This window comes from Aulonocara stuartgranti (genome assembly GCF_965226115.1).
Source record: "Aulonocara stuartgranti genome assembly, chromosome: 4".
In the NCBI taxonomy this organism is placed as follows: domain Eukaryota; kingdom Metazoa; phylum Chordata; class Actinopteri; order Cichliformes; family Cichlidae; genus Aulonocara; species Aulonocara stuartgranti.
The window spans coordinates 16,088,092-16,100,982 of record NC_138942.1 but is presented as its reverse complement, the minus strand read 5'-3'; the positions used below and the strand labels follow the sequence as shown (position 1 = coordinate 16,100,982).

At 38.7% G+C, this 12,891-nt stretch overlaps 1 protein-coding gene across 3 annotated transcripts; it reads left to right on the top strand.

Annotated features, from left to right (window-relative positions):
• Window positions 1-7,585: 7,585 nt before the first annotated feature.
• On the top strand, window positions 7,586-12,775 carry LOC309705928 (ras-related C3 botulinum toxin substrate 1-like). Of its 3 annotated transcripts, none has more exons than XM_082532015.1 (7): window positions 7,586-8,667; window positions 8,814-9,041; window positions 9,885-9,951; window positions 10,206-10,323; window positions 10,815-10,877; window positions 11,961-12,120; window positions 12,228-12,775. In XM_082532015.1, exons 1-7 carry the CDS (start codon window positions 8,469-8,471, stop codon window positions 12,356-12,358), a joined length of 966 nt encoding a protein of 321 aa, XP_082388141.1. In that variant the 5' UTR covers window positions 7,586-8,468; the 3' UTR covers window positions 12,359-12,775. The 3 variants fall into 3 exon arrangements, with proteins under 3 accessions (XP_082388141.1, XP_082388140.1, XP_082388142.1); XM_082532014.1 differs by having other exon boundaries at window positions 7,586-8,676; XM_082532016.1 differs by lacking the exon at window positions 7,586-8,667 and having other exon boundaries at window positions 8,929-9,041; window positions 9,880-9,951.
• Window positions 12,776-12,891: the final 116 nt, after the last annotated feature.

The following is a 12,891-nucleotide window of genomic DNA, read 5'->3' as shown; positions in this document are numbered from 1 at the left end:
ATGTAATTACTTTGCTTGGATGAGCCTGAATCTTTTGATTATTTGACAAAAATGCCACCCATTAAGTTTATGTTGCGTGTGTAAAAACTCACATGGATTCAAACCGATTAAACCACAATATTGTTTTACTGCATCAATAAACGTATTCGAATTTTAGAGTAAATTACCAAGAAAAAGCCCGAGAGATCTTTCAAATCCTATTTTGCCTGACGCGAAAGTCCAAAGAAATGAATAGGAATGCACAAATTACGTCATTTCCTCATTCAGCGTGTTATTTCTTTTAAAGAACCAAGATAAACATGTATTACATTATAATACATTGTTTCAGCTGCATATATGGTTTGTTTTTAGGATGTTTCACATGCCCAGAGTTTGTCTGGGCGTCTGGCACCGGATGCACCATCTGCTGGTGGTGCAGGCTAACTTCATTTTTATTTTGTTTTATTTTTTTTATTTTCCCTTAGGAGTGGTGACAGCTGTTTTGCTTCATAGCTTCCAGAACAACCCACGAAGGCGTGGGAATGTAGGGAGGGATCTTCTGAATAACATCGGGTTAAACTGCTAAATAAAGTGATCCAGTTAAAGTTAAGAAATTATCCCGAATCGCGAGTCGGAATTTTAATCTGGAATTCTCCTTCAAGTCGGACTCCCCACTCGGAAAGTCGGAAAAGCAAAAAATTTGAACTGGTTTGGAGGGTTGGGTTGACAGAGGGAGATACAGAAGAGGTGCAGAGCGACGGCGACCCCTAAAGGGAAAGAAGAAAAAGAAAGTCGGACGCTTCCCAACAATCCCGGCTTCAGAATCCACACCAGTGTTTTTAAGTGTTTTTGTTTTGTTCTTTTGTCGTCTAAGAAGTTGCCGTGAAGTTCGGTATATACGAGTACCGATTGATCCAGATACTCTGAGAAAGAACAGCACGAAGTCTTTATCCTGCAACTTTTAAATTGTTTTTTCATTTTATTTGTGGAAGTAACAGGTTCTGTTACATAAATACAATAAATTATACATACGCAATAAATAAATAAATACGCAATAAATTATAAAGCGATTTTAATGCTTTTTTTTTAACTACTCCTATTTTTTCAGCGATGCGTTTGGAAATTATTTTATCTTTTTCTTTCTCTGCTCTATTTTGAATTAAAAAGTGTTTTTAAAAGCCTGCGGGTAATTGCATTCTTTTTAATTGCGTTTCAGAGCTTCTCATAGTTTTTGGAATTGGGGTTGTATTTGATGATATTGATAAAAACCCAATCAAAACAATAATTCCTGCAGTTCCTTACATTGTGACACAAAGCTTTCACTCTATTCCCATGAAAGCTGACACTAACTCTAACCAGCACAGGTAACTATAGTTAAGATATATCTTCTCATACTGTATAACTTTTCATTTAATCAAATGTTTTTATTTAAAGTAATCTAAAATGAAAAATCATGGAGATTCTGGGGAAAAGTAAAAAGTCCAGTGAGGACGTCAAAAAAATGCAAAATTATGAATGTGGAAAGGTAATTTTTTTGCAGAATTGGTCCAGTGCATCATCATCATTATTATTATTATTATTCTTGTAGGTATCTGTTGAAATTATTCTTTTATAAAGAAAACTACTGTAATTACAGTTCACAACTGGTAGTATTACACATATTAGTATGTAATTTGAGTGGACTTTTCCTGTTTTTAGTTATTTATTTTATCAAGCCATATACAGTTCTCTGAGGTGCCATTAACTGGAATAGTGGATTTGTTCAATCATCTCTAAAAGTAATAAATTTGAGAGTATTATACATATGATAATGTAATATGAGTGAACTTTGCTTTTTTTAATTTTTTAATTTTTTCTAAAACTGTACAGATATGAGGTAAGACTCGCCACATGTAGAGTCATGGTAAACCAATGACTGTACAGTACTCTAGAGTCATTGGGGTAAACCTGAATAGCAGTCCAGTGAAACTAATACATCACCAGAACTATTCAATTCAATTCCATATATATAGATCCAATCCACACCAACTGTTGTCTCAACGTGTAAGACCCTAGAATATAAATTACAAATGTTTAATTAGAATTATTGATTATGGAAAATTATATAACATTATAACAAATTATATGCAACACTACAATGTTTCTAAATGTGCAATATTATGGAAGCAATACAATAATACTGTATATAAATGGATTAGATGGAGTATTTACGGACTTTTATTTTTGTGTTGTTTTATTTTAGTTATATGACACTTAACTGTGAGCTGGGAGACGTGAATGAAAATTTACTGAAATATTTCTTCAATGTCGCAATATTAAATATCCTGTTAAAACAGCTTTATAATTTGTCATGTATGTCTAATACGTTATTATAATAACTTGTATTACTTATTAATCACAAGGTAAAGGTTTATTTTTGCAAATAAAATGAAAACTGATTCAAAGCTACAGGATAAAGACGTTTTTCATTGGGTTTCTGGATTTCTGGACGGCACCAGTACCGTAATATTAAGAATAGAGGAGCAGGAAAATTCAAGGTGCGTCTGGCTTGACCTCGACTTGATGAGTGCTGATCGCTCCGACCATCCGGTTAAAAGGAAAGCAGCATGATGAGCATCGATCTGGGATTAGCTGGCTCTCGGGCTACCGTTAAATGCGTTGTCGTACGTTTATTTAATCGGTATTAGTTCACGTTTTAAACCTGATTTTTACCTTTAAATATAACATTAGCTAAAGGTTTGGTGTTTTCATGATATCATAATTTCAAACTTGATAGGGGGGAGGCTACAATTTTGGATGCTATATCTTTTATTTATTTTATTTTATTTTTATTTTTTGGAACAAAAAAAATAATAAATATGCTAAACAATTTCTGATCCACCATTTTTATTTTCAGCATCCCAGCCTCTGATTTTTAGCACTGCATCTCCAAACAGTGTGCTCAAACGTTAAATCCACAAACTGACTTTCACTTTCAAAAGTGCTTCACTCAGTACTGAAAGGGAAAGCGATAGACGACAGTGCTGGGAACACCTGATCCCGTTCCACCTCAGCTTTCATGAAGCCACTAAGCAGCGCTGTTTCAGGGGGAAAACTACAGTTTAACTTAATAAAGGAGGAGAAGCATCAGCAGAAAAATAATCAAAGCAGGAAGTTTTCTTGAGAATATAGAGGAATATTTATTTATTTATTAGTTTTTAAATCGACAGCATTTTATGCTGTTGTGGTTTTTACATTATTTTCTAGGTTGTCTCATGTAGTAACACTTTGTAGACACAAACACAGCAACGTGTAGTACTATGTCTGATGGATTCCTTTGTTTTGGTGATGGTGTTTTCAGAATGGAAAATTCTATTATGACACATTGTATGTTAGATTAAGATATTTTTAAATGTACAATATTATGTAGAATACTATGAAAGCAATTTCGCACTACTTTTTGCTGGTATATCACATAAAATCCCTTTCATTTTGTCATTGTAACATGGCAAATTGTGGAAAAGTTCAGGGTGTACAAATACTGTTTCAAGGCATTGCACATTCCAAATGATTAGATCGATCAGGGATTTAGAAAAGTAACACAACTGGTACTGACCTGACCCCAGCCATGCAAAAGGTGCAGTCTCCTCAGTTCATACCTATGATTGTTTTTTTTTTCCTTTCCCCAATAAATGCTAATCCAGCCTCTTCTCCCTTACAGAGGAGTGGGTAAGACCTGTCTGCTCACCAGCTACACCACCAATGCCTTTCCGGGAGAGGAAATCCCCTCGGTGTGAGTATCCAAAAGTGCAGTGCAGTGAACATTTATTTATTTATGCAAAAATAGCAGTCAGTAATCAATCATCCTCTTCACTTCATGATCAAGCTGGGATCATGTTGCAGAATCATATAATGTGAGAGCTTGGCTTGTGGAAGAGGCAACAATCACAGCAGTTCACTCTAACTATCCATCCATCCATCCATCCATCCATCCATCCATCCATCCATCCATCCATCCATCCACTTCTGTTTATCCTTATCAGAGCTGGAGCCAATCCCAGCTGTCATAGGTCAAGAGGTGGGGTACATCCTGGACAGGTCGAGAGTGTAACTAGCCAAGAAAAATATGTGTTACAGAAAGTTATGAGGAAACTCCACCTAATCTGATTCTGTTCCAGCTGTGGAAAGTGCATCCTCATTACTGTAACTGTGGGATGATACACAGGCTTTTGGTTCAGTTAGATTTAAAAAATGAGTGAATATTTCTTTAGAGAGAGCAGAAGCCGCTAAAGGGCAAAATAAATAAGAGGAAAGGTTGATTTCCATTTAGGTTCTGTGTCTCTTTTGTTTTTTAAATTTTAGTAGAGGTAATGTTTTAACAGTTTATATTAAACTAAGTTTAGCTCATTCACACTTCATCACTTCTGTCAGGTTCGACCACTACTCTTCCAATGTTATGGTGGATGGGAACCCAGTGACCCTGGCTCTCTGGGATACGGCAGGACAAGCAGACTATGACAAACTTCGCCCACTTTCTTACTCACAGACGGTACAAAAAAAAGATCACATACAAAAAAAAGATCACAATGCTGTGTTAAAGTTCACTTACAGTAAAACTGGCCTGTATTTATATAGCGCTTTACTAGTCCCTGAGGACCCCAAAGCGCTTTACATATCCAGTCATCCACCTATTCACACACACATTCACACACTGGTGATGCCAAGCTACATTGTAGCCACAGCCACCCTGACAGAGGCGAGGCTGCCAGACACTGGCGCCACCGGGCCCTCTGACCACCACCAGTAGGCAACAGGTGAAGTGTCTTGCCCAAGGACACAACGACCGAGACTGTCCAAGCCGGGGCTCGAACCGTACTTGAGCCTTGCCTCATTTCTTTAGAGAAATGTTTCTTTTTTTGTAGTTTGGCTATATCTTAAGCCATTTAACACTGACTCGTGAATCATTCAGGAATAAAAAAGGCACCTAACTCAAGGGATGATCCATCGGCCATTCACCAATGCCTCATCAGAAATTACCTCAGTTAAAGGGCGATTGTCAAGAAACCTTTCCTGACAGAACATTATTAAAGCAGTGTGGGATCCCCTTGATGGGGAATATAAGAAAAGACAGCCAGTATCCAAAGACGTATGCTGTACAGTCATTCCACTTTGGAAAATAACAGTTCCAAGAAATACTAAAAGCCCCAAATTACCATGACAGTCATGTTCATAATCAGAGTATGTAAACTCCACAAGTGAATGCATGCACATTTAAATAAATTGCTGCACCAATTTTTTTGCAAAATACAAAGAGATTAGGTTCTGACTGCTTTGTTTCTTTGTCTTACCAGGACATTTTTCTTATCTGCTTTTCGCTTGTGTGTTGTACCTCGTATGAAAACGTCCGTCATAAGGTGAGCAGTGGCTGTATTATGGAAAGATTTTTTTATGGGGTTAGCTTGTTTAGGTTTTACTAGTCCAGCTCTCAGTGTCAGTACCATGATGTTTACTCATTTTATGCCTGTTCTGTAGATGGAAACCTGATAAATAATAGAAAAATACAGTAATATTGCCTGAAGGATCCGGACATGTTAAAGAGTGGAAATTTTGGAAATGTCACATAATGGGTGAAGTGTCTGCAGATATGGACACTGTACTTGTCTGTTGTAGTGAAGAGAGCTGAGCATGAAAGCAAAGCTGCTGATTTACTATTCTGTGTCCCTGCCTTCACCTATCGTCACAAGCTTGCGTAGTGACTGAAAGAATGAGATTTCAGATTTTAGCAGCAGAAATGAGCTTTCTTTGAAGGCTAGCCTCACCCTTAGAGATAGTGTGCAGAGTTTAGTCGTTTGGGAGTGACTCAGAGTAAAGCTGCCACTCCTCTACATCAAAAGGAGTCAACTGAGGTAGTTAAGGCAACCTGACTAAGATGCCTCCAGGGTGCCTCGTGGACAAAGTCTTCCAGGGATGTACTTCCTTGGAGTAGATCCAGGACACACTGAAGAGATTGCATTTCTTGGCCGGCTTGAAAATGCCTAGGTGTTCCCCACAGATAAGCCTGAGGAGGTAGCTTTGGGGTGGGAGGTCTGGACAAAGGGACAGAAAATATATGGAAGGAACTTTATCTAACTTGGAGGCAACCATTCAAATCCACACCAAGAGTCTACAGGGAGTGCAGAATTATTAGGCAAGTTGTATTTTTGAGGAATAATTTTATTATTGAACAACAACCATGTTCTCAATGAACCCAAAACACTCATTAATATCAAAGCTGAATGTTTTTGGAAGTAGTTTTTAGTTTGTTTTTAGTTTTAGCTATTTTAGGGAGATATCTGTGTGTGCAGGTGACTATTACTGTGCATAATTATTAGGCAACTTAACAAAAACAAATATATACCCATTTCAATTATTTATTTTTACCAGTGAAACCAATATAACATCTCCACATTCACAAATATACATTTCTGACATTCAAAAACAAAACAAAAACAAATCAGCGACCAATATAGCCACCTTTCTTTGCAAGGACACTCAAAAGCCTGCCATCCATGGATTCTGTCAGTGTTTTGATCTGTTCAACATCAACATTGCGTGCAGCAGCAACCACAGCCTCCCAGACACTGTTCAGAGAGGTGTACTGTTGTCCCTCCTTGTAAATCTCACATTTGATGATGGACCACAGGTTCTCAATGGGGTTCAGATCAGGTGAACAAGGTGGCCATGTCATTAGTTTTTCTTCTTTTATACCCTTTCTTGCCAGCCACGCTGTGGAGTACTTGGACGCGTGTGATGGAGCATTGTCCTGCATGAAAATCATGTTTTTCTTGAAGGATGCAGACTTCTTCCTGTACCACTGCTTGAAGAAGGTGTCTTCCAGAAACTGGCAGTAGGACTGGGAGTTGAGCTTGACACCAACCTCAACCCGAAAAGGCCCCACAAGCTCATCTTTGATGATACCAGCCCAAACCAGTACTCCACCTCCACCTTGCTGGCGTCTGAGTCGGACTGGAGCTCTCTGCCTTTACCAATCCAGCCACGGGCCCATCCATCTGGCCCATCAAGACTCACTCTCATTTCATCAGTCCATAAAACCTTAGAAAAACCAGTCTTGAGATATTTCTTGGCCCAGTCTTGACGTTTCAGCTTGTGTGTCTTGTTCAGTGGTGGTCGTCTTTCAGCCTTTCTTACCTTGGCCATGTCTCTGAGTATTGCACACCTTGTGCTTTTGGGCACTCCAGTGATGTTGCAGCTCTGAAATATGGCCAAACTGGTGGCAAGTGGCATCTTGGCAGCTGCACGCTTGACTTTTCTCAGTTCATGGGCAGTTATTTTGCACCTTGGTTTTTCCACACGTTTCTTGCGACCCTGTTGACTATTTTGAATGAAACGCTTGATTGTTCGATGATCACGCTTCAGAAGCTTTGCAATTTTGAGACTGCTGCATCCCTCTGCAAGATATCTCACTATTTTTGACTTTTCTGAGCCTGTCAAGTCCTTCTTTTGACCCATTTTGCCAAAGGAAAGGACGTTGCCTAATAATTATGCACACCTGATATAGGGTGTTGATGTCATTAGACCACACCCCTTCTCATTACAGAGATGCACATCACCTAATATGCTTAATTGGTAGTAGGCTTTCGAGCCTATACAGCTTGGAGTAAGACAACATGCATGAAGAGGATGATGTGGACAAAATACTCATTTGCCTAATAATTCTGCACTCCCTGTATATGCAAAAGAAAGTATATGATACAATGTAGTTTGTTGAGATTTTATTTAATAAAGGTACACACTTTTTTAAGTTGGAACTGACCAAAGAATCGTTTGTATTCTTCTGAAAATTTTTTGAAAGTTTTGACTATATGTGTGTGTGTATTTCAAGCTTTTACAAGTAAAAAAAACTTCAAAACCTTTGCTCTGTCATCTCAAAGGTTTAACACACACCTGACCGCCTGCTGCTGTTCATTCAGCTCCACCATATTTAGCACCTAACAAACTTCAGTTTGTCTTTATGAAGGCAGTCGTGTCACCTTGCTGTCAACAAAGAGCTTGAAGTAACCATCTGTGAAGTTTTGTTGCCTCCACTTTTCATGTGCCATAACCTGTTTACACAGAAGTTAGACTCACTCACTTTGTTAATCTGACACCATCCGTTTTCAATTACCTCACTTAAAAAAAAAGCCAATAAAATCTTGTATGAGCATATGACTTTAAGTGTGGACGAAAGCCCGAAAGGCTCATTAAGAGACTTGCCTTATCGGAGGAATAATAACACTGTTACACAGTTGAAACAAAAACAATACAAGCGCGGCAAATTTTTTAAACCTCAGAAGCGGTTGCTGCTGCTACTTCCGGAGCAGCCCGTGAAATATGGGAATATATCCAGGAAGTTTATGAGTCAACTCGCATTAAAAGTTATGACGTTATCTGGAGCTCCTCCAAAAGGGAGTTTCAACTGGAATTCTCTTTAAATTCGGATTTTCCACTTGGAAAGTCCGAGAAGTCAAAGGATGCTGAATATGGAGCTGTCTGGCAGGAGGAAAAGAGGAAGACCACAGAGAAGATCCGTAGATGTAGCGAAGCAGGACATGCAGACGGTTGGGGTGACAGGAGAGGATGCAAGGTGTGGGGACAGATGGAGACCTTTAAAGGAAACAGACGAAGGAAGAAAGTGGGAGAAGTCCCACCAATCCCGACTTGTGACTCGAGGTGACAACAGTGCGTGCAAACAGTATATAACAAAACTGTAATACTTGAAGTCTCTAGTACCACCTGATGTGTACTTATGATCGAGCGGGCTCTATCCAGGAATATGTTACAACAGCAACAACAACGAAAAACATGCTTTGCTGTAGCTCCTGATAGGCGGAGGCCTCCACCATGGTGCAAAAAAAAAAAAACCTGTTTTCCGAGCACTGGAACGCGGACGACATTCCCAGCGCAGCACCAGCATCCAACTTTCAAGGTTAAAGCAAGGCAGCATGATGAGAATGAGCTGTTGTTGGCTGGCTCCCGGGCTAACAGCATTTCTCCAGCTGCTACAGCACAATGCAACCCATTAAGTGTGTTGTCGTTGGAGACGGGTGAGTTCATTTCATATAAGTAGTTAATATTGATATTTTACAGGTGGTTAGCGATGCTGCAATTTCAAACTCGATGCTGACACATTAAAGGCAATTAATCACCACGGAATGTCGCATAAAATGAGATGAATATAAGGCAAAACCGTGTGAAGTGGTGAAGTCGGGAGCCGAAGTTTTTTGCTTTTTAATGTCCGTTAGTTACTTCAGCATCTAACTAGCCCTACAGAAGACGAGAGAGCATAAAGGGAGTAATATTTTTTCTTATTTAGCAGATCATTTCAAATGCAACGTTTCTATCAGCTCAGCAAACATCAGCAAACACACAAACTTTTTATGTGCAGTTTGACTCAAAGTGTGTTGCTAGTTAAAGGTCCAGCTGTTGTATTTCACAGGGAGAAAAGAAAGAGCTAACTTCACTCAGCGAAAGATTAGAAAGACATACATCGATAATATCGATACCTACTCTGTTATTGGTATTGGACTGATACTAGCGCAATAGGATCAATACTTTTCTTTCCTCTAAGTTCAGTGTGGAACCCACTGAATTGTGGTTAATTATTTGTTTTATTTATTTATTTATTTATTTTATTTAACTAATTATTGTGGAAATAATTAGTTAACACATAATCCTAACTAACTACATGATCATTGATCAGTGGCCATTCACAGAGTGTTTATAAGCTTGGGGAAAACGTATAAAAGACTGAAGAAGTCACTTGGATGAGTGACGAAACGTTTCTCCCGCTGAAAACGCTACGTCCAGATGAACAGTAACAACTTTTGGTGAGTTTTTTGCCTTCTTTCAATAAATGCTAATCCAGCCTCTTCTTCATTCCAGAGCAGTGGGTAAGACCTGTCTGCTCATCGGCTACACCACCAATGCCTTTCCCGGAGAGGAAATCCCCTCTGTGTAAGTCAGTAATTGGTTTTTCATCCTCCTGCACAATCCTTACACAATCATGCTTGGCATCGCTTGACATCGTGTGAATTTTTTATATTAAAATTAGCCTTGCAGAGGATTTTAGAATCATAGGAGTGGAATAATGAAACAATAAATCAATCGATTTCCCTTGTTCTCCTGTTTTTTATTTTAGTAGAGGTAATGTTTTACCAGTTTATATTAAGCCTGAAGGTTTAGCTTCTACGCACTTCATTTTCTATCAGGTTCGACAACTACTCCACCAATGTTATGGTGGATGGGAAGTCAGTGAACCTGGGCCTTTGGGATACAGCAGGACAAGAAGACTACGACAGACTCCGCCCCCTTTCCTACCCAGAGACGGTACAACAACCACAACAAAAACATGATTACGTTCTGATTGTCAGCAATCACTCAATGTTGTGCTATAGTTCACTTACATTATTGTGCAAAAGTCTCCCCTCATTTCCTGATATCTCACTTCTAAGTCTTCTTGAGCAATAGTTCTAGTGTTTATTTACTTATTTAATTAACCCATTTAAAAATCATGTATAAAAACGAACTTAAGCTGAGGGATGAACCACTGTTATGTCGACAGATTTTTAATTGTGTTTTCCAGCACTTTGTTACTATAAACCTGTTGCAAAAACATTATTTATTCCCATTTCTTTAGTTGAATTGACTAAAAATCTCAAACGTAACAATTTAACAGACATTTAAAAAAGTATTTCTGCACAAACAAGGTGATTTCCAAAGAGCTATTAGCTAAAGATTTGGCATAAAACTCAAAAACCCTTCTTAACAGGAAGTGGTTGTTACAGGCAGTGATTACTTCGGTATTTCTGTCTTACCAGAATGTGTTTCTCATCTGCTTTTCACTCGTGATGCCTGCCTCGTATGAAAACGTTCGTCATAAGGTGAGTAGTCGACATCATGTTGTTCATTCATTTCATGCCTGTGCTGCCAAACAGGCACAAGCAATTGTAGATGGAAAACTAATCAATAAGCTCATTGGGAAAATGCAGCTACAGTTCCTGAAAGATCCTAATATGATGGAAAGTAAAGTTGTAACTAACAGGAAGTTGTGTAGGTAATTATAGTACAGATTCCAACTTGTCATAAAATGAAAGGAACACAGGAAAGTGGAGACAGCTGACAAATGTTTATCTTAAGATAAACTTAAGCAAATTCTTATGCTTAAGAATTTGTCATCAAATTCTTACCCAATGTGTGAGGGTGTGTTGGGAGATCTGGCAGAGGACCTGGTCTACATATTATTTAGCTTGATATTAGACACATTTGTCAGTGTGTCACACTTGTTTCCCACTTAAGTTTAACACCATGTGCGGTATAACCACTTTCCATTGGAAAGGGTGTAAGAGACCAACACCAAACAAGACCAAGTTTTGTTTGTTTTCTATAAATTTTGAACTTGAAGATGTCAAACTTTGCCTATTCTTTGAATTATTGTAGCGTAGTAATGAACCAAATAGATAAATATTTACCCCCCCAAAAAAGGACTTCCACTAGGTTTACAAGAAACCGTCAATTAGTCACAATCCAAACAGCAGACAGAAAAGTCACTCATATCACCAAGTGGGCAAATGTCACTGGCTGATGGCACAAGTCACACCCCTACTCTAGGTGTGTTTGGCTGCGCAGAGGTTTCCCCCTTATAGCCAAGAGTTTTACTGGATCAGGATTTGGGGCAAAATGGTGCATTGTTTATTTGCAGTTCCATCAAAAAGTGTTTACTGAATTACATTTTCAGAGATAGTTTTGAGAGATCTTTACAGAAGTTAGGATAACAAAGACTGGAAATATTGGAAAATCTGGTTATTCTAGTTTTTGTGCACAGCTGGGATTCTTGGTTTGCATCTTTAGCAGGCTTCTCATGCAAATGGCAATTAGTTGCAGCACTGATAAAATAAAGTGTTCAAGATAACACTGAACGATCTAAAACATTATATCCCTAAATTGTAAATGTTATCTCTGTGTAGTGGTGCCATGAGGTGAGACACCATTGTCCCAACACTCCCATAATCCTCGTAGGCACCAAACTGGACCTGAGAGATGACAAGGACACCCTGGAGAAGCTGAAGAAGAATAAAATCTCTCCAATTACTTATTCTCAAGGAGTGGCCCTGTCCAAAGAGATTGGTAATGGCTTCAGTTATCTCTGATACTTTTTTAAATGGTTAATTATAATTCATGGAAGACAGCAGATTCCAGTAATAAACCAGCTGCCTTCTTTTTCCCGTCCTTAGGTTCTGTCCAGTACCTGGAGTGCTCAGCCCTGACGCAACGTGGCGTTAAAACTGTGTTTGATGAAGTCGTTCGGGCTGTCCTGTGCCCTTCACCCATCAAAAAGAAGGCAAATAAATGCTCTGTCCTCTAAGACTTCCTTCACTGGAACTGTTACAGGGGAACGTGACTGCTACTGGTGAGGGTGGCTGAAGAAATACAAGAAAAACACCAGTACACATGCACAAAAACAATGTATTTCTGTCCTTCCATAACAGTTTCCATGTTTCCATGTAACAGTTATACCAATACACTGTCACTAATACTTGGTTGCTTGATGGGAACACTTGTTGGCTGCCCCACCCCACAAGTTACTCAGCTACCCAGTACTCACCCCTAGACCGTGGTTGCCCTTCTAGTTATTTATATTAGATAGCTATTATTCAAAAAGTTATTTGAATTCATCTTTATTATGTCTTCCTCTTTACTTGTACAGTCAGTCTGAGCACTTCACTGTACGATATACTTCTATAACTGTGTATGTGACAAATAAAATTGAAACATTCTTGAAGACCTGGAATTTAAATGTGCTTACCTGGAAAGTGTGCTTGTGTTGATGAAACATCATTTTCACTACTAGCCATAGAATATCTCCATTTCTCATGCACTGCAGCGAGCTTGTGTCTG

What these genes read in the sequence shown, in the direction of transcription:
- LOC309705928 (XM_082532014.1), top strand. Translation starts at nt 8,469, where the DNA reads ATGCTGAATATGGAGCTGTCTGGCAGGAGGAAAAGAGGAAGACCACAG. An exon ending in TGTGACTCGAGGTGACAACA is followed by an intron (nt 8,677 to 8,813) that starts GTGCGTGCAAAC and finishes GCTTTGCTGTAG; the next exon opens with CTCCTGATAGGCGGAGGCCT. An exon ending in TGTGTTGTCGTTGGAGACGG is followed by an intron (nt 9,042 to 9,884) that starts GTGAGTTCATTT and finishes ATTCCAGAGCAG; the next exon opens with TGGGTAAGACCTGTCTGCTC.